This window comes from Biomphalaria glabrata, chromosome 5 (assembly GCF_947242115.1).
Source record: "Biomphalaria glabrata chromosome 5, xgBioGlab47.1, whole genome shotgun sequence".
Classification (NCBI taxonomy): Eukaryota; Metazoa; Mollusca; class Gastropoda; family Planorbidae; genus Biomphalaria; species Biomphalaria glabrata.
In genome coordinates, this window is record NC_074715.1 from 50,494,007 (window position 1) to 50,514,632 (window position 20,626).

General features: G+C 36.1%; 3 protein-coding genes across 5 annotated transcripts in view; 2 read left to right on the top strand and 1 right to left on the bottom strand.

Annotated features, from left to right (window-relative positions):
• Positions 1–20,626, top strand: part of LOC106067993 (2-iminobutanoate/2-iminopropanoate deaminase-like) — a 434,175-nt gene that overhangs the window by 4,609 nt on the left and 408,940 nt on the right. The window lies entirely within an intron of this gene.
• On the top strand, positions 1,869–10,261 carry LOC106079584 (RING finger and CHY zinc finger domain-containing protein 1-like). 2 transcript variants are annotated; one of them, XM_056030634.1, is made up of 9 exons: positions 1,869–2,018; positions 3,031–3,150; positions 4,207–4,322; positions 5,093–5,171; positions 5,737–5,840; positions 5,957–5,986; positions 6,675–6,819; positions 6,997–7,035; positions 8,040–10,261. In XM_056030634.1, the coding sequence occupies exons 1-8, from the start codon at positions 1,881–1,883 to the stop codon at positions 7,030–7,032; spliced, it is 768 nt and encodes a 255-aa protein (XP_055886609.1). In that variant the 5' UTR covers positions 1,869–1,880; the 3' UTR covers positions 7,033–7,035; positions 8,040–10,261. The 2 variants fall into 2 exon arrangements, with proteins under 2 accessions (XP_055886609.1, XP_055886607.1); XM_056030632.1 differs by lacking the exon at positions 6,997–7,035.
• LOC106079585 (cytochrome P450 3A7-like) lies at positions 10,268–18,832 on the bottom strand. 2 transcript variants are annotated; one of them, XM_056030627.1, is made up of 4 exons: positions 18,683–18,832; positions 15,028–15,266; positions 13,724–14,392; positions 10,268–12,817 (listed from the first exon to the last, which is right to left on the bottom strand). In XM_056030627.1, the coding sequence occupies exons 2-4, from the start codon at positions 15,238–15,240 to the stop codon at positions 12,218–12,220; spliced, it is 1,482 nt and encodes a 493-aa protein (XP_055886602.1). In that variant the 5' UTR covers positions 15,241–15,266; positions 18,683–18,832; the 3' UTR covers positions 10,268–12,217. The 2 variants fall into 2 exon arrangements, with proteins under 2 accessions (XP_055886602.1, XP_013096218.2); XM_013240764.2 differs by lacking the exon at positions 18,683–18,832 and adding an exon at positions 16,385–16,532.

The following is a 20,626-nucleotide window of genomic DNA, read 5'->3' on the forward strand; positions in this document are numbered from 1 at the left end:
TGACTTTTCCATGTATAGCTTGTTTCTTACATTTGACACTATTATAAAAACACATTTCTTAATTCGATATGAACAAGAAGAAAATTAAAATATAGATATGTTAAGACACATTTTTTTATGACATTTGAAAATGACCCACAGGTATGTAAATCCTAATGAACAAAAATGAATATTCAAAATGCAGATTTTAGATATATTACGCATTCAAGTTTTTTTATTTTAGCATGTAAATGATAAAGAAATTATATCTAGATAACCAGATTTTATTTTCCTGTAAAACCTGTAACTATAAATAGATCTCTACGTCGGGTCTATCCAGAATCACAATGCGGCTTTCTCTCAGGGAGATCCACGATTGACACGATTTTCTCCATCCGCCAACTCCAGGAAAAGTGCAGAGAACAAAGGATGCCTTTGTAAACTGCGTTCATTGACCTGACAAAGGCCTTCGATCTAGTCAGCAGAGATGGCCTCTTTAAAAATTTTACAGATAACAGACTTTCCACCCAAGCTACTAGGCCTAAATGTAGGCCTAATTGTATCTTTCCACCAAACTATGATGGGTAGAGTGCAATTCCACGGTGCCAGCTCCGAAAGTTTCAGTATAAACAGCGAAGTTAAACAAGGATGTGTCTTGGCCCCAACCCTCTTTGGAATACTATTTTCACTGCTAATCCACAAAGCGTTTGACAAATTTAATCCACCGAAGGCATCCATCTCCAATCCAGATTTGATGGCAAACTCCTAAATATTGCCAGACTGAGGGCCAAAACTAAAATCAGAACCACCCTCGTAAGAAATATGTTATTCGCGGATGACGCAGCGGTAGTGGCACACACGCAAGAGGAACTTCAGCCACTAATGCCCCGCTTCTCTCAGGCCTGTAAAGAATATGGCTTGACTATTAGCACAAAGAAAACAAATGTTATGGGACCACCTACTACAGCACCACCCTCCATCCTTACATATGATAACAAGCTGGACGCCGTAAACGAATTCTGCTATCTGGGATCCACAATTAAAGATGCGACCAGTCTCAAGAAGAGGAGATTAAAAAAAACGCATAGGGAAGGCTACCTCGACCTTCGCTAGACTCAGTCCAAGAGTTTGGGAAAACCAGAAGCTAACTACGGTGACCAAATTGGAAGTCTACAAGGCATGCGTTATGAGTACACTGCTGTATGGCAGTGAATCATGGACCACCTACGCAAAGCAAGAGAGAAAACTGAACTCATTCCATTTGAGATATCTCCGTAGGATCTTGAAAGTCACATGGAGAGAAAAAGTGTGCAATACTGAGATCCTTGCGCGGTCAGGTATTCCCAGCATCTTTACAGCCCTCAGACAACGCCGTTTGCACTGGCTTCGACATGTTCGCCGGATGGAGGACAAGCGCATCCCGAAAGTCATCCTCTATGGACAACTCGCAACTGGTACAAGAAAAACTGGTCGCCCCCACCTCCGTTACATAGATGTAATAAAACGTGACCTCAAATCAGTGAACATCAATACTGACCATTGGGAAGACATAGCTCTAGACCGCACCAGATGGAGACAGTGACCAAGAAAGCTATGGACAGTGAAACTACATGGGTCTCAGCTCAGGAAGAAAAACGTACAATCCGAAAATGGCCAGCCCCTCTACCACCGAAGCAAAAGCCACCTTAACCTGCGCTATCTGTGGACGGGAGTGTCTCTCCAAAATAGGGCTCCACAGCCACATGAGGAAGTGTGCTCTGAGATGAACCATAGTCGTTCTACGATTGAAGGAGGCCAATGATGAATAGATCTGAAAGTATTGGGTATAGATAGATCTAGGTCAGTGACAGAGCCATTATCTTTATTTACTTTGAAAAATATAAGAGCTATACACTTTTAAAATGTCTGACGAACCTAAGGAAGAGGTCAACGAAAAAGATTCAGTAATAGCAGAAGCCAATATTTCTAATGATGCTGATTTAAAAAATGTTACATATTTGGATAAGTGTAATCATTACACTAGAAATTGTAAATTAAAAGTTAGTACACACATATCTCTTTTCATTTGATAGACTTAGATTCTAGATCTAGTTCACTAGAGACTTACTAGAGTAGAAGACACTAGACTCTACCAATCTTATGAATCTTTAATCTTTATCTTAGTCTTAGGGGGCTTAGGCCGCCGCCTTAGGGGTAGTCAATATTCTAGTTCTAGCCACTCTAATGACTCAACTACTCTACTTATCTACTAGAATAGTAGTACTAGGGAGTCTAGTCTACTACTGAGTAGAGCCCTAGAGCTAGCTTAGTGTTAGTACTGGCTAAATTCTAAGATTCAGATTGTACTTGTAGATTTTGATTTAGATCTCTAGTTTACTTAAATTAAATAAGAAGTTAAAAATTAAATTATTAATTAAGAATCGAGAGTGTTATGGCTTATGGAAAGGCATATGATCTTTCCTGAAAAAGCTCTTTAAGTGAAGTTCAAGAGATGGTAGCTCCGAGGCTCTGTATTCGAGTGATATGCAATGCTTTTTTAATTAGTCTGGATGATTTAGTTTAGACAATTTAGTCTTTGTGCCAGTGAAGTATTACCATACTATGCCGCCATACCAGCAGGTGGTGTTGCCTGGTGTTGGTAAAGTTAATTAGACTGCTGATGGTTGCTGTTTAAAAAAGTTTAATGTTTTGTCTATGTTAAATTTTCTTAGCCTTTTGAGTAGCTGGTGAATTTTTGTATAGAGGTTTTGAAAGTGTTCACTCCATTTCAGTTTGTTGTTGATGGTTGTTTTTAGATATTTATATTCTTGTTCTTGTTCTAGACCAATAGAAAGATTATTATAAAACTGGCTTTGTTTATTAAAGTACAAATAGAAGAAACTCTGATCAATTTTCTACAAAGGTTTCATGACTGACAAAATGGAAAGAAGTTGAGATGATGGTACAAGCAAAAGTTAATTGAAGGTTTAACGCTATCATTTAGTTTGCCGTCTAATTGATTATTTAAAAAGATTCAGTTTTAATGTAGTTTTTTGTTTCTTTCTCCCCTAGGCACCGTGTTGTTCTGTATTTTATTCTTGCCGATTCTGTCATGATGAGGACAACGATCATGAAATGGATCGCCACAAGGTTATGGAAGTGCAATGCAAGCGATGTGATACAATACAAGAAGTAGGCGGAATGTGTTAGGAGTGTTTCTTCAACAATTGTATGCAGACAACCTTTAGTGCCCTCACCCATCTTATTAATAATTACATTCAATATATATATATATATATATATATACAGTGCTTTCTTTGCCTCTTGACAACACTTACCACTATAAAAAAAAATTTATTGTGCAGAGAGTTTCCCTCAAAACTACAGACTGAGTTACTTTTCCCTAGATTATTTGAACCACAAGTATTACCATGTTTAACAAATACTTTGAGACCTACCTGTTAAGATTAGTTTACCTTTTTTTTTTTCAATTTCATGTTTTTTTATGTTTTCAAAGTGCCTTGTTTTTTAAATGCACTAGATAGATGTGAACCTTCACTGATTTTTTAACTACACAATGTAACTGAAAGCTTTATTATTATCTACATTTACATACCTCTGTTTTAGACAAATATAAGCATCCATTAGACAGCGTTTAGGCACACTTTGTGTACACTTGTAAGTGGACCCATTTACACACATTTGTATTGCCCCACACCTCATCAGTCAATCTTTTAGCAAATTTGTTTGTAGCAATTTATGTAAATAAAAAAAAGATCAATTCCTACTCTATGTACTCTCATATTTCATTTTGCATTATTTGATACTATCTTACCTTTGCATTGGGGCAGCAGAAGGGACATTATTGATATTCAGCAATAAGAAAAATAAAATAGTTAGTTCCCCTGAGTCCCATTGAGGAACACTGGGCTTTAACAGGAAATGACAAAAAATTAATTGATTCAATAATTATTGAAGTGATGTTTTTGAAATTTTAATAAAATGTCACCCAGCACAAGTTTATGTGATACATTTCAGCTTGATAGAATAATGAAAAGTTGTCAAAATAAAGATCCAGATTTTTGCCATGTTGAATTGTTAGTTTTAAGCAAGAAGCGACTAAATATTTAGTCCTTTCCCCTTCCTTGATAACTATATATTATGTTTACTAAAAATATTACTTGATGTAACTTTAGGGTTTGTTACTTTCAATAGATTGTTTTAAAAACTGTTTTTCAAATACTTCAGGTCAGGAAAGATTGTTGCAAATGTGGAATTATCTTTGGAGAATATTTCTGTCCAATATGTCGACTTTATGATGTTCCTAAACACCAGTTTCATTGTCTCAAGTGTGGAATATGCAGGTATGAACTATTACATTTGTCTTTTATTAAAACAATATATATGCCATGTTACAATTTTGGTATTGCTATTTACCATAGGCAGACAATGGTATTGTCTGAGTTTAATGCGACGAATTATGTAGGTCACTTTCAGATCTGTGTTGCCAGGTGAAATACTAGTTAATCTTTGAGCTCAAAGAAAAGCTTTTTTTATGTTTGTGATGTGAAATGCAGCCTTTACTATTCTTATTTTTTCCATGGATTAAAGATGTATGTTACAATAAGAGAGATTGAATGAATGCCAGTCATTATTGTAACTTTTGATTTTCATAAAACTTTATAAGGTTCTTCTTTGAACTAAATGAGCTGTGTACTATTATTATTGTTGGGTTATTGTGTCAAGGCGCTTGTACTATTTTTTAGGCTAGTTGCGAACTGAGGGAACTTGTTTCAAATCCAGGTGAAAATTTGGATTTTGAATTAGATCTTTAGCACACGGTGCGGTGGCTGAGCAGTAAAGCGCTTGGCTTTTGAACCGAGGTCCTGAGTTCGAATCTTGGTGAAGACTGGGATTTTAATTTTAGGATCCTTAGGCACCTCTGAGTTCACCCAGCTCTAATGGGTAACTGAGATAATATGGAGAAAGTAAAGGTGGTTGGTCATTGTGCTGGCCTCATGACACTCTCACTCAAATGACCTTTAGATCGCAATGTCTGAAAAAGGAAGTTAACTTTTTTTTCTTTAGTACACTCCTCCCCAGGCCTGGTGATTTGATGGTTGTTTCTTTTCAGGGTTGGACCTGAGGATAAATATTACCACTGTGACACCTGTAATGCCTGTCTCAGCCTAGAGCTCAAGGGCCAACATAAAGTAAGTCTTACTTTTAACGCTTCACTTGACATCACATCAACACCACCTGTATTAGAAGAGTGGCTACGGCTTAAAAAATATATATATTTCACTTTATATAAATGTATTTTAATTACAATCTGTTATATGTTATATAAAGTTAAAAAAAAACAAACCATTTTGTAATGTTAAATTATATTTCTGTCGAGGCTGTCTAATTAAACTGTGTTAATCTGAAGGAAAAAGATTTGTAATAGTTTTACATTTTCTAGTTTTAGTTCTTTTATAGCTGTGTTCTCAAAATCAATATGATTGTTACCAGAATATCTCTTCGTATATTGACAGTATCACTAGATTACTAGAACTTGTTTAGATGTATTGACAGAATCGTCATAAAAATTTGCCAGATCTTATTCACCCAGGCCTTTATTATTGTTACTAGGTTTGACTGTTTTTACAATGTTACTCTGTTTTATTATTCTCAAGTTTAAGCCTGATACTTTTCATATATTGTTAACCCACACTTTTTTAAACACATGAAAATAAGGTCTTCAAATTAATAAAAAAGGATTCTTTTTTTTTTTAGTGCATAGAGAATGTCTCAAGGTCATTGTGCCCTATATGTCAAGAATTTCTTCATACTTCCCGCTCAGGCATTGAGATTCCTCGATGTGGACATATGATACATCAGTAAGAAACTTTAATAGAGTAAACTTTCTCAGCTTTACTGATCTCTAATAATAAGATGACTTACCAAGTTATTTCATTTCCAGTGCATATGAATTATTTTTCTGTTCTATTTCCAGAGAATGCCTAAAGAGCTGTGCCGAACAAAGGTATGCTTTTCATTGCATCTAGACTTCTGCTAGAGGTTAACTTTTCCACTGTAGTTTTTTCTAAAAAAAAAGACCTACCGTTACTTTAAAAAAAATATCCAGAAAAAAATAGATATAAAAGAAAAAAAAAAAAGGTAGCCTATCAAAGATGCTAGCTAAATATGTTTATCAAATGAAAGTTAATTGAATGGATAATTTGAAAAAGCAAGCATCTTTCTATTTAAATGTAAGTTAACCAATTAAAATACGAATAGTTCGACCTCAAAAAATTATAACTGGCTTTCAGTTATATTAAAATTACATAGCACTATAGATCTCTAGATTTTTATCTATGCAGATCTGTTTACTTTGAATATTTACAAGTTTAGCATGAGGAAAAAAAAACAAGTAAAAAATTTAAGAAAAATGGAAAAAAGTATAACACATGAAAATCATTTATAGTAAATTTGTAAATAAAGATTTAAGAAGAAAAAAAATAAAGACAGGACGTACAAATATCTTTAGTAGATACTTTTATGCTTTTGGAAATGATGGACTATTAAATAGGCATTCCTTAATGGGTGAGTCAAAAGTTAAAAAGATATAATTTTATTGTGAAACCAGTTTTTTTGTTGACAGTAAGAACAAACAGTAGTTTAATGTCCCAAGCTAAACCCTCCCTGTATAATTTCTATCTCTATTTGTTCAGGCTGTACCAATGCCCTGTCTGCAAAGAGTCTTTGTGGGACATGAAGGAAGTTTGGCAAGAGATGGATGAAGTTTGTGCAGCTGTTCAGTTACCCGAGGAACTGGTGCATGTCAAGTTGTTTATATTATGTCAAGACTGTCACAAGGCGAGTCTGAATTTTCTGTCCTTTATATTAGCAGACCATAATTATAATTGCTCTATAAAAACTTTTTTTTAATGAGTCATTCCATTTTCAATCATCTGGATTGATTCATTAAAAAAAAAATATGCATTTTTTAAAATCCTTTTCTTACACTTTATTATTATAATTTTTAACCAACAGTATTTCTTTGGCATATTCAATGACAATGAAAAGTGATAGGTGAGTGACCTTTGACCCTCATAGGCTCAAAATAAAAAAAACTGTGAAGCATCGGCATTAAAATAATATGAAATTTTCTCATAGTGTTTAAAAAATTTTTTTTGTATAGCGCTTCTCTTTGTGATTATGTAAAGAAACATTCATGTATAATACTAACAATTTTTAACAGTTTACAACTATAGTAGAACAAAAAATATATAAAGTCAAAGTATTGGAATAAATTCCCTAATATCATCTTCACTGTGAATTGATAGTCCATTAACTGTAGATCATTGACACCAAGCTGAGCAATCATTTGATATTTTTCTTGTGCTGTTGAATGCTAGCAGAGCATGTACAGGAGCGAATGATGCTTCCAGCAGTTATTTAATATAAAAATGCTGTGCATGGTCTGTAAATAGAACAAATGCTACTGCCATTATTATGACTGAATACATTGGCAATATTTAAGCATTAATACTTTGCTTTCCTTGTTTTTATTTATCCGTGACTATTTCATTTATTAGCTGAAATGAACATTGTTTTTTGGCTTTATTGAAAGTACTTAGATTTATGTCGGTGTTATCTGTACTTATCAATGAAAAGTAACTATTAACTTACGTAATATATTCACTTGGACTAGACAATAAAAAAAGTTAGTTTTCCCATTCAGACCTTGCAATCTATAGGGCAGCTGATGTAAAGGTTTCTCTGGCTGACGGTTAGTGAGGGTGTTATGTGGCCAGCACAATGACCAATCGCCTTCATTTTTACCCTGACTAATGTCAGTACCCATTAGACCTGGGTGGACTTGGAGGCGCCTTAAAGATCCCGAAATTGAAAATCCCAGTCTTCCCCAGGATTCAAATCCGGGACCCCTGTTTGAGAAACTGACCACTCAGCCACAATGCCTCAGGCCTAGAAATAATGTACCATTATTTTATAATGTTTAGCTCAGTCAGTCTAAGTACAATGTTTTTTATTGATTCTTCATGTAAGATTAATTTATGTATTTCTATGACTAGACTTGTGAGCAGTTCTTCAACACTGAAGGTCTCAAGTGTATACATTGTGGGAGTTATAATACTACACAGACGTCAAGTCATGACAGCAGCAGGCCATAGGAGCTATTTGTTCACAGTGTGTAACTTCAACTCAATTCCTTTTCCGGGCTATATAGTTTGTTGCATTTTTTTTTAAATGCTGACCACAACTGATTTTATACACAGCGTGTTCAGGCTTTAAAGCCAATTCTAAATTTTAAGAATTTTGTAACCTAACTACCGCCAATTATTTTTGTGTTTCTATCGGAATCATCTTAACATAAAACTGTATTGGACATACAGTTGTGCAATGATATTTAGTTCATTCTTGAAGTTTTCATAATTTATTAAGGATTTTAACAAATTATTAATTAATGTTGAAGGTATAAAGCTTTAAATGATTAGAGTACGGCTAGAAATTTTTTTTTTTTTTGGGGGGGTGGGGGGGGGGGGTGGGATTAAGCAATTGAATTAAGGCATTGCTGTCGGTGGTTGTTGAATTAACGCAGTTAAAAAATGGTTGTTGAATTAGGGCCAGTTTTAAATTTGTGGTTTTTAAAACTTGTGTTTATTGTTATTTAAAGGATGAACAGTTTTTCATTATTTGAAAATAGAAATGTTCAGGATAAATTTTATTTTTTCAGTTTCATAAATATAACATATTAGATATCCACTTCCAAAAACTGGTTTGCTTACCATTATGCATAGTCATTGCCAATTATTTACAATTAAGTCTTTCTTGCACATTGCCCTCAAGCAAATCATGGTTTCTTCCTGCTTCCATCTGACGATTGTCAGTTTCCTATTGAGAGTAATACTGGGATGTCTGCGTGCTTCCTTTTTAAAGATGTTTATAATCAATTTTTTTTTTCCATTATAAGTTTAGTCATTGGCAGTGTTCATTTTTTTTATTCTATGTGCCAGGATGAATTTATATTAGTGCTCTTTCTTTCCTAATGCTTATAATGCATTGAACAAGTTGCCTGAATCAGCCAGGACAATGAATGACTACATAGAGTTTAACTCATTAACTTGTAAGACTAGATTAACTCTTGCATATGCTAGGACATTATTAATTTTATTTTTTAAATTTATTTTTTTTGTTGAGAAGTACCTCTAATTTATGAGATACAAGCTGGAATGTTTGTCCTAATATTTCAAATATATTTGAAATTCTTCTCAGCCAATTTTATGCTATTGACTTAATCAGTTATCTATTATTTTGATTACATTCTATGTTTAATGTAATAGTGTACAAAGCAAGTAATAAAGTTGTCTTTCTTCATTTCTGTCTTTTTTTTTTTTATAAATTTTTTTTATGTAACAGGCATGTCAATTCTTTGATTTCTTTCCATTGCCTCTCTGTCTGCCTCTTCTTTTTCTCCTGATACTGTTCCCTGAAGGAAGGTCTTTGCAAAACCTGAGGACCTTATGATATGGCCATAATGTTTATGTTGGTGTGTTTTGACATTAGTTAGCAGGACACTGTTTTTTATCTCTTCATTTGTGATGTGGTTTTTGTAATTGATACCTAAGATCTTTTTTATGTTTAGCCTCTCATTTCCATTGCTTTGATCTTCCTCTGTAGATTGGCATCCAGCGTCCAAGATTTGCAAGCATATAAAAATGTGGCCGTGACCAGGGAGCACATCAATAAGATTTTAGTGTCGAGGGTTCTGCCTTTGTCTTTCCAGGTCATTTTGAAATTTGCATTTTCTGCTGTGGACTGTGCAATTCTGGTCAGGTTTTGTTCCTTCATTTGAGATGATAGCTCCGAGGTGTTTAAAATTACTGCCACTTGTCAGCTTTCACCTCTAATACTGATGTCCCTTTTTAAAGCCCTGTTGGCTAGAGGTCTAATTTGTGTTTCTTTTAGGATTGATTTGCATACCATTTGCTGCAGAAGTCTGTCTATGCACAACACCAAGTCAGCTAATTCTTCTTCTGTCCCTGCCAGACCATCTATGTTGTCCGCAAAGTGCAAGATAGTAATTCTTCTTCCTCCAATGCTTACAGTACCTTTGTAACCCACTAGAGCATCTTCCATTATCCTTTCAAGGAAGATATTGAAAACAGTTGGTGAAAGCATGCAGCCTTGTCTCACTCCATCTTGGAGTATAAACAAATTAACAACAAATCTATGGTATATAATTTGTAAAGTTGTAACATATCAATAAATATGCCTTTAGAAATGTAAAAACAAATTCTTCAGCATTTTATAGTTTTTATTTCATATTTTTTACAGAACAGGCAAGCTTTTTTTGTACATGTAAAAATATCAAACAATATTTCTGTTGGTCAAACACGTCTGTGATTCACAGATTGTTATTATAATAGTAGTTTCAACCTTTTTTTTTTTTTTTCAAAGTAAAATATCAATAATACATAAAACATAAATATCAATAATACATAAAACAATAAATAACCATAATTTACTAATACAAAACATAATAAGATACTCAGGAAGACACAAACATAAACGCACTATTCCATAGGCTAGGACAAATTTGTATAAGTGCTCTTTCTTTTCTAGTGCCATTAGAGCATGGAATAAGTTGTCCTGAAACATGCAGGAAAACGAATGACAAAAGCAGTGATTAAGTTTGTTATTAGCATGCAGGACTAGATTAACACATGGATAAGAATCTTCTTTCGGTTCAAAGGATGTCTGTAATTCATAAGTTAAGAATCTTGTCCTATAGAGTTTGATGCATACAGATTTGTGCTATTAATTCTTGTAATAGAAACATTTGACATTTCTTGTTGGCATGTCGGGTTTAACATCCACAGCTGTACAGCAAGTTTATGTGGTATTGTCTTATTTGTATAAAGGCACATTCCTCGTACCAAATGCTAGGACAAATTTGTACAAATGCTCCTTCTTCCCTAGTGCTATTAGAGCATGGAATGGGTTGCCTGAGCTAGCCAGGAAAACCAGTGACTTGGCAGAATTTAAGTCATTGGTTAATATGTATGACTAAATGCATGACGCGTAGGACGTAATCATCTTCTTTTTTGAAGTAACGTCTGTATTATATAAGATAATGTTTTATTGAAAGAAAAAAAAATTAAAACACAAAATTTAATTACTAAACATTTTTAAGCTCCCCACTCCTGGGATTTTCATTTTCGGGATCTTCGGGCGCCTCTGAGTCCACCCAGCTCTAAATGGGTACCTGACATTAGTTGGGGGAAAAGTAAAGGCGGTTGGTCGTTGTGCTGGCCACATGACACCCTCGTTAACCGTAGGCCAAGGAAACAGATGACCTTTACATCATCTGCCCTATAGACCACAAGGTCTGAAAGGGGAACTTTTTTTTTTTTATTCCTTTTTTTTTAATGAGAACTTTTTTTTTTGGTTTGTTTGAGTTAATTGCTTTCAGATAAACTTCCAGAAATATGGAAAAGTTAATGAAAGTCCTCTTTCAGACCTTGCAACCTATAGGGCAGATGTTGTAAATGTCATGTTAATGAGAGTGTCATGTGGCAAGCACATGACCAACCGCTTTTACTTTCCTAAAGTAATGTCAGGTACCCGTTAAGGTTGTTTGGTCTCAGGCATGTCCTAAACATGCAGAAATCGAAAAGTCAAGTCTTCACTGGGATATACTGTACCGCTCTGCCATCAAGTCTTCCCAAAAACAAGCAGATTAATATGATGACAAGTACAGGATAGATCAATTTCACAAATCTAAACTTTACTTACAAATGTTTAAATACAAAATTTAACCTTATTGCTAAGAAGTCTCTGTATATATGCTCCAAGACTACTAAGAATTATTGCTATTATGATATATGTCTTGTAAATAACCATGCACTAAATAAAAATATGAACATAATTCTTAACTTAAAACTTGTTAGTGTTCTTGACCAATAATCCAGCAAGGGAAGTAATGCATCAAAATACTGGTGTTTAAATATAAACCTTTGCTGTAATGCTTACATAGTTCAATACAAATTCCGAGTGCTATTGTATGTTCTTCATAAAAAATACCCCATTGTTAATCAACTTTGAAGAATAAATATAAATTTGATGATTAACATTTTGAATAGAGACAAGCGTGGTCTATATCTTAATTGTATTTAAAATGATGGGGAAATAAGTAGGCCTACGTGTGTTATTTTTTTCAATAAGGCCATATTACTATGATATTTGTTTGCTATTTTCTTGGATTAATTTTCACCCAGGCTCCGTCTGTAGTCCTGGCTCGTATTTTGCTCAAATGAAATGGGTACACTGTTTTGCTACATGGCACAAGTGTATATCTCTGCAGCACTGCCGCTATTGCAATCTTCAGCTCCACGAGAGCCAGCCTCATTCCAATACAATTTCTTGGGCCATGTCCGAAAGGAAAAAAAGCATAAGGATGACGAGTTTCTTTGTTTTCAGGGGTAAATCTTTCAGGATCAAATTTTTCTGGCTCTGGCCAAAAAGTAGGATCATTGTGGATGGCATAGACAGGTAGCAGCACCACCATACCTTTAGGGATGTGTACACCATTTATATCTATAGATTCGACGCATTGGCGGTCTAGGAAAAAGGCAGGAGGAACCATACGAATGGCTTCGTTGATACACATGTCCAGGTAGTGAAGATTCTGAACATTCTTAGAACATGGAAAGTCTTTGCCAATTTTTTCATCCACTTCCTTTTGAGCACGCTCAAGGCATTCTGGGTGTACTGCTAGTAGGAACAAGGTGAAGGACATGACAGTGGATACCGTCTCCAGACCACCAAAGATGAAGATAATGGACTGGGCCTGAAGGATTCAATGGAAACCAAAAATAAGAATATAGTCACACTAATTATTAAAAGGATAACAGATATAGTCACAGTTTACTTTGCCTGGGCAGATTGTGTAGACTGGACTAGACATAATTAATATAATAATATTGATGTTTTTATGTAATTGTAATAATTAACCTTTTTTTTTTTTTTTTTGCACTACCGAAAAAATTTTAGGGAGAAAAACAACGTATCCCTACTGATACGTCAGGTCAGGTCATTAAACTCAACAGTAACAAAATATAGAAAAAAAAAAACTAACATGAAAAGTAAAGCTTATACGGAGTGTAATTGTATCAATTACTTTGGATCAGTCGTGTAATTTAAATTGTAATAGATCTAGACTAACCATGGACTAACTACAATAAATCTGTGCGATTAGAAATATTTTACCAATTGTCTTTGTTTAACGCTAGAGGGAAAGAAAGCTGATATATCTAGGTGAATTTTAACTTAATTATTTTTTTTTTTTTTCAAGAATTTTAAATTAGATAAAGGGGGGGGGGGCAACTCATGGCTCAAAGCTTCTAAATAGGAAATACTAACGACTAGCGAGGTGCTTATGAAAAAAATTGAAGATTGTATAGTTATTGTTTGTTTCAAACTTACTTTCAAGCGGCGACCTATAAAGGCAAAGAAATCAGCTTATTCTGTCAAATTTCTTTCCCTTGAGCGTGATACCAAACAAAACAATTAATTACCATTAATTAATTAGCTAATTTTTTTTTAATTGATTCGTCTCTTATTTTCACCAATGAATAATTGTTCAAAGTTTGAGCTTGATCCGAGAATGGGTGTAGAAGAAATAATTTCAAACTTTTTGCTGGACAGACAGACATAGTGTGTTGATATAAGCTTAGTAATAAAAGAAAGAGCTTACGTGGATTTCAGAGAGTGATAATCTTTCTTTAACTCCTTGCTCTTTAGCTTCAGATGTGACCAAATCTAGAAAGTCATTTACAGTTCCTTCCGTTCCTTCTCTTTTTCTTTCGGCCATAACTGAATCCACAGCACTGGCCAAATAATTCATACTCTTTTTAGGGAAAAAGGGAAGGCCGATTCTTGTGAACCACGGGCCCAGAAAGGGGAACAAAAATACAATAGCTAATAGAAGTGGATTTGGGTTAGTGATTTTCTTGATCTCCTGGGCAAATTTGTTTTCTGGGTTTTTTAGTGTATTTAAGTCAATTCCAAAAGCAATACTGGCTATAGTATCCAAAGTAAAAAATTCGCAAATTTCTTTGAGTTCGACTTCCTGGCCACTCTCCTGCTTCTCCTTCAAATTTTCCAGTAAGATTTTGGCATTTCTCTCAATGTGCGGTGACATTTTCTTGATTCGCCCTGAGCTAAAGGTCGGACTCACGCTGGCTCTGACTTGTTTCCAGCGGTCACCTCGCAGGGTCAGTAAGTTGTCTCTGAATGGAACGTCATGCTCCATAACAACACGTCGGTCGACAAAAGAATTGAAGTGTTTGACCAAGATGTCTTTGATCATGTCCAGGTCTCTGACCACGAGTACAGGCGTCCTGGTGTCATACCAACCATACACCTGTCTCGGCAGAAAGAAAGAATTAATTAATCCATTGCGAGGTTCGTAATATCAGACTACATGTGCATTTGTGGAAGTTGGCAGAAGTAAGATTTGATGAGAAAGGGCTACGGACCGAGACCAATCGTCATAGAAGGCCTCAACACTGACCAACAACGTCGAAACATGTGGGCAGTTTAGACCAATAGCTCGTTGCCACGTCTTACAGACCTGTGACATGGCAACAAGCCATTGGTCTCCGCTGCCCACAGCTTGCGACGTTGCAGGTCAGTGTTCAAGCCTTCCGTGACGATTAGCCTCGTTTGGATAAAGGAAGTAATGCAAGCAGACGAGAAAAGATTTAAGCAATGAAAACAGTTAAATGGTTTGTCTAATGAATCAGTATCAGTTTGCTGTATGGGAGTTGGAATAAGTTAATTTGATTGGTGGGGGGAGAAGTATAGACAAGGGAAGTAATGTCAGCAGACGAGAAGAGGTTTAACTAATGGAGATATATATTAAACGTAGATTTTATTCATTGACATGGAGTTTTTTTGTGGGTACGCGGCCCCTGCGGCTCAGTTGTATTCACACATAATGATGATATGGAGCATTTTGCTTTTGAATAGACATGTGCAGAGAATCTAATTACATACCTTTTTGTCTTTGAATTTTTTGTAAAAGACTGTCTGGACATCAAAAACGCCATACTTTAAGGCATGGCCAAAGTGACCCAACACCGGAGACTTTGGAGGAATGTCAATTCCTAGCTTCTGGAACGTGCCATGGGATGAAGTCATATAGTGGACAAAAGCAAATAGAAGCAGTAAGATGACCAAGAGGGCTATCAGCCCACTGGTTACGTCCATTTCGTTTAATGCGTAGGTCCACGATTCTGAATTGGATAATAATGAAACATGAAAAACATTTTAAAAATCCTTTTTTAAAAATCACAAAGCTTATAAAAAAATGTAATTCTATCATTTTGTTTGGATCATTAAATTAAAATTTGTAATAGATCTAGATTCTAGACCAACAGCAATAAATATGTGCGATTAGAAATATTTTTACGAATTAGTTTAATATAGCTATTTGATGCTTTTAGCTTTCTCAATACTCTATGATCTTATCACTTATCAGGACCAGTTGGGAAAATGGGGTGGGGGGGGGAGAGAATGGGTTATCTGGGTGAATTTTAAAGTAATCGGTTTTTACAAGAATTTAGAGAGAAAAAAAAAAGGGGGGGGAGGAAACGAAGAGAATTCGTGCTCATGGCCCACAATTCCTCGGACCAACGAGCTAACCACTCTGTTAGTGAGGTACTCATGACTAGAGAAAATTGTATAGGCCTACATGTATTATAGGCCTACATATGTTTGATATGTTTGTGGGAAGCGTGGTCGAGAGGCTAAGTGCGCTTGAACTTGGCTAAAAGGGGGCTCGACACCCGACTCGGGCAGAGTTGTGTTTACTGAGCGCCTAGATACCCCCTCCCCCCACTGGTCCACAAATGAGATTGGACCAAAGTAGCGCTATATAAAAGCTATAAACAAATATATTGTTTATTTCAATTTAGAGAGGTGACCTATTAAGAGGACTAATTCAGCTTATTCCACAACTTAAATCGAGTACAATTTCTTTCCCTTGCTCGAGATACCAAACGAAATAATTAATTAACTAATTGGTATTTTTTTACAATTGCTTTTGTCAGGTAAAAGAAATAATTGCGCATAACTTTCAGCTTGATCCGAGATTGGGTGTCGAAGAAATAACGTGTAGGCCTACAAACCTTTTACCAGACAGACAGAGTTGATATAAGCGTTTTTTTTATTTGTAAATTAAAAGTTGTAAAATCCATATTGCATGTGAGCCTAAAGCCTTCAGAGATTTTTTTAACCATCGTAGACATAAAATAATAATGGAATACTCATTAGCTATAAAAGCTACAATCTAAATAGGTAAGGTAGCTTAAATAAAGTTAACATTATAACCTTTACAAATAAAACTACTTACGGTACATGCAGATCTGGGAACATTTGGTTAAGGCCTACGGATAATTCACCCACCACACCCCCATACACGTAACTCCTACACTGTAAGAACAAAGGTACATAAAAGGATTTTTGATTGTGATTTTTTTAAATTCGTGTCTCATTTTCCAATACTGCTTGATGCTAATCTGGTTTATAGAACTGATGCTAGTCTGGTCTCTAGAACTGATGCTAGCTTGGTCTCTAGAACTGATGCAAGCTTCGTCTCTAGAACTGATGCAAGCTTGGTCTCTAGAACTGATGCAAGGTTGGTCTCTAGAACTGATGCAAGCTTTGTTTTTAAAACTGATACTAGCTTGGTCTCTAGAACTGATACTAGCTTGGTCTCTAGAACTGATACTAGCTTGGTCTCTAGAACTGATGCTAGCTTTGTTTTTAAAACTGATACTAGCTTGGTCTCTAGAATGATACTAGCTTGGTCTCTAGAACTGATGCAAGCTTTGTTTTTAAAACTGATACTAGCTTGGTCTCTAGAACTGATACTAGCTTGGTCTCTAGAACTGATACTAGCTTGGTCTCTAGAACTGATACTAGCTTGGTCTCTAGAACTGATGCTAATCTGGTCTCTAGAACTGATGCTAGCTTGGTCTCTAGAACTGATGCAAGGTTGGTCTCTAGAACTGATGCAAGCTTGGTCTCTAGAACTGATGCTAGCTTTGTTTTTAAAACTGATACTAGCTTGGTCTCTAGAACTGATGCTAATCTGGTCTCTAGAACTGATGCAAGGTTGGTCTCTAGAACTGATGCTAATCTGGTCTCTAGAACTGATGCTAATCTGGTCTCTAGAACTGATGCTAATCTGGTCTCTAGAACTGATGCTAGCTTGGTCTCTAGAACTGATGCTAATCTGGTCTCTAGAACTGATGCAAGGTTGGTCTCTAGAACTGATGCTAGCTTGGTCTCTAGAACTGATGCTAATCTGGTCTCTAGAACTGATGCAAGGTTGGTCTCTAGAACTGATGCTAGCTTGGTCTCTAGAATTGATGCTAATCTGGTCTCTAGAACTGATGCAAGGTTGGTCTCTAGAACTGATGCTAATCTGGTCTCTAGAACTGATGCAAGGTTGGTCTCTAGAACTGATGCAAGGTTGGTCTCTAGAACTGATACAAGGTTGGTCTCTAGAACTGATGCTAGCTTGGTCTCTAGAACTGATGCTAATCTGGTCTCTAGAACTGATGCAAGGTTGGTCTCTAGAACTGATGCTAATCTGGTCTCTAGAACTGATGCAAGGTTGGTCTCTAGAACTGATGCAAGGTTGGTCTCTAGAACTGATGCTAATCTGGTCTCTAGAACTGATGCTAATCTGGTCTCTAGAACTGATGCAAGGTTGGTCTCTAGAACTGATGCTAATCTGGTCTCTAGAACTGATGCAAGGTTGGTCTCTAGAACTGATGCAAGCTTGGTCTCTAGAACTGATGCTAGCTTTGTTTTTAAAACTGATACTAGCTTGGTCTCTAGAACTGATGCAAGCTTGGTCTCTAGAACTGATGCTAGCTTTGTTTTTAAAACTGATACTAGCTTGGTCTCTAGAACTGATGCTAGCCTGGTCTCTAAAACCGATTGTAGCCGACCAGAAAATATAGTCTATACTTTTGTTTTCCTGTAACATTTCAAACACATTGAGAATGTTATGTTTGACGAGTAAGTTCCATCTGGAAACACAATGGTTGTTCCAACACAGATACCGTTCACATCCACATCATTTCTTTGTAGTTCTTTCTTACAACTTAAAACCATCTAGTGCTAGTCTAATAACATCAGCAGACTCTCTAGAATCATGTACAAATTGATATAATTTCTTAATAGCGCTACGCGGTTCATTGCGCTTGGGCCCGTGACTTGTGACCAATTGGGGCCCATGTCAGTATCCCCATATGTTGTACTTTTATTTCATCTATGTATTCCTTAAGTCGAATGATGGATAAGAAAGCCCTATAAACATAGTGGTATTGGCTAGATAAGGGCTAATACGGGCTGATACTAGTACGTATCCAAGCCTATATTCATTTGGCTACACACATTTCAATATATCGATTCACGATAATAGAAATTTTGTGTTTAACGTAAAAATTTATAAATTGAAATATGAATGTTTTTAATAGATAGCTCCGACTAAATACCGAGAAACTAGCGACAGAAACTGCTAATTGCTTATCCATTGTCAGCTATTATTTTACTTTAACAAGACACTAACCTTTCACTAAATTTAATCTAAATAATACTATCTCTTTTCTAAATAGTACAATCTCTTGTCACTTACCATGACCAGTAGATAATAACAACAGAGCGCTGCCAGATTTTATAGCCCTGGTAATAGTGCCCCAGTTCTGCGGTCTCGTTTGCTGGCCCAGAGTTGGATAATAGCAACACCAAAGTGAGATGTGTTTACTTTCAAATACTTTCTATTGGCTGGTACAGTTTTAAAAAAATATATATGTAGACTAGGCGTATAGCAATACAACCAGTGGCATTGCTGCCAAGGTTATAATGGGTTCATTGCCCCTGGGCCCATGTGATAGAGACCCACATGTTTATTACTTTTAACTAGCTAAAATTAAAAAAAAACTTTTTTAAAGAAAGCTTTTAAAAGGGAAAGCACCGCACAATCGCGGTCATATTTCAATGCACATGATTTATCTTGAAACAATCGAAAGCTATCAAAAAACAGCTATCCATATTTATACAGACGGATCGGCTATCAAAGCTACCATCAATGCTGGTCTTGGTGCCTTCCTGGTCTTCCCTAAAAATAAACACTTTGAGATAAGCGCACCCTGTGGCGATTACTGCTCAAACTTCCAAGCCGAAATTGAGGCAATTACCATAGCACTACAGACAGTGGAAAACAAATTATATGAAGGAGTGCAACCACCATCAGATATTGTTGTCTTTACAGACTCCCAATCTACTCTGCAAGCACTTAACAGCAGCACCTCAAACAGCCCAAGAGAGTTGACAACACTCATTGTGATAATCCACCAGATGATATCAAAATTAAATATCAATATTACACTACAGTGGATCCCTGGACACATTGGCATCATGGGAAATGAAAAGGCAGATAAGCTATCAAAGGCAGGTACATCTATGGAACAACCAGATAGACCTGTTAACTACCTCACCCTAAGGTCAATGTTAGTCAACAATCACAAAGAGGAGTGGCTCAACCAATGGGCATCAGGAAACACAGGCAGAGCCATGTACAGAGAAATGACTACGCCTAACAAACTGGACAGTATTAACTTCCTCCCCCGCAAAGAACAATCTACAATCTTCCAACTAAGAACAGGACACACACCACTATTAAATTACCACCTGAACAAAATAAACTCCACACAACTACCCCTTTGCAGACATTGCGCCCACCCCTTTGAAACCGTAAACCATATCCTCTTTGAATGCCCCTCCCTAATCCACCTTAGGCAGACCCTTCTTCCACTACAGCCCAACATAACCAACACCCTGTACGGCAGTGCTGAACAACTGAAGAAAACAGCACACTTTTTTTCCTTGGCACAGTCTGCAAAAGAGCTCACAGCTCAGGAGCAATAAAGCTGGCTAGAAGAAGAAGAAGAAGAATCTCCCTTTTCTATATAAAATAAAAGATTAATTAATTACCACACAATTATTAACAAATAGGTTAGTTTATTTTATCGATTCATGTGTTGTTATCGACATTGAATAATTGTGCAAAGTTTTAACTTGTTTCGCGAATGTGAAGTGGAAGAAATAACGTGTACAAGATTTGTACATTCAGACAGACGGACAGGCAGACAGACGGAGCGACTTGATATGAAGACATTCAAGCAATGAGTGTAATAAAACTATTACCACTTTATTCTTGAGCACACTGCCCCCCCCCCCGGGACCCCACTTGACGGGGGCCCCTAAATGAGTGTTTTTTTACATTAAAAATTAAATATTACGCAAAATGCAGGGGCCCCAAAGAGGTCAAGCCCCCGGGGCCCCGAAAAGATTGAAAATAATTAGCTAAGTCCCTGCATACATTTCTACTTCGACATCCGCTGTCTCAGAAAAATTTCTCAGGTGAATTGGTTTGACCACTAATTGTGAGATCTTATAGTCACAGATGAAGATTCCATGCCACAGCAAAACGTTCCTTACTACGATGGGCTCGACATGTGCCCTAATACCTGAACATCGCCTCCCCCGAAACGACCTTTTTATCGGCAGCTGTGTGATG

Excerpts from the sequence above, each read along its gene's own strand:
- LOC106079584 (XM_056030632.1), top strand. The coding sequence starts at position 1,881 with ATGTCTGACGAACCTAAGGAAGAGGTCAACGAAAAAGATTCAGTAATA. Across the intron at positions 5,841-5,956 it reads TGTGGACATATGATACATCA|AGAATGCCTAAAGAGCTGTG; the intron begins GTAAGAAACTTT and ends TTCTATTTCCAG. Across the intron at positions 6,820-8,039 it reads TATGTCAAGACTGTCACAAG|ACTTGTGAGCAGTTCTTCAA; the intron begins GCGAGTCTGAAT and ends TTCTATGACTAG.
- LOC106079585 (XM_013240764.2), bottom strand. Across the intron at positions 14,393-15,027 it reads AAAAATTCAAAGACAAAAAG|GTGTATGGTTGGTATGACAC; the intron begins GTATGTAATTAG and ends CTGCCGAGACAG. Across the intron at positions 12,818-13,723 it reads TATCACTCTCTGAAATCCAC|GCCCAGTCCATTATCTTCAT; the intron begins GTAAGCTCTTTC and ends TGAATCCTTCAG.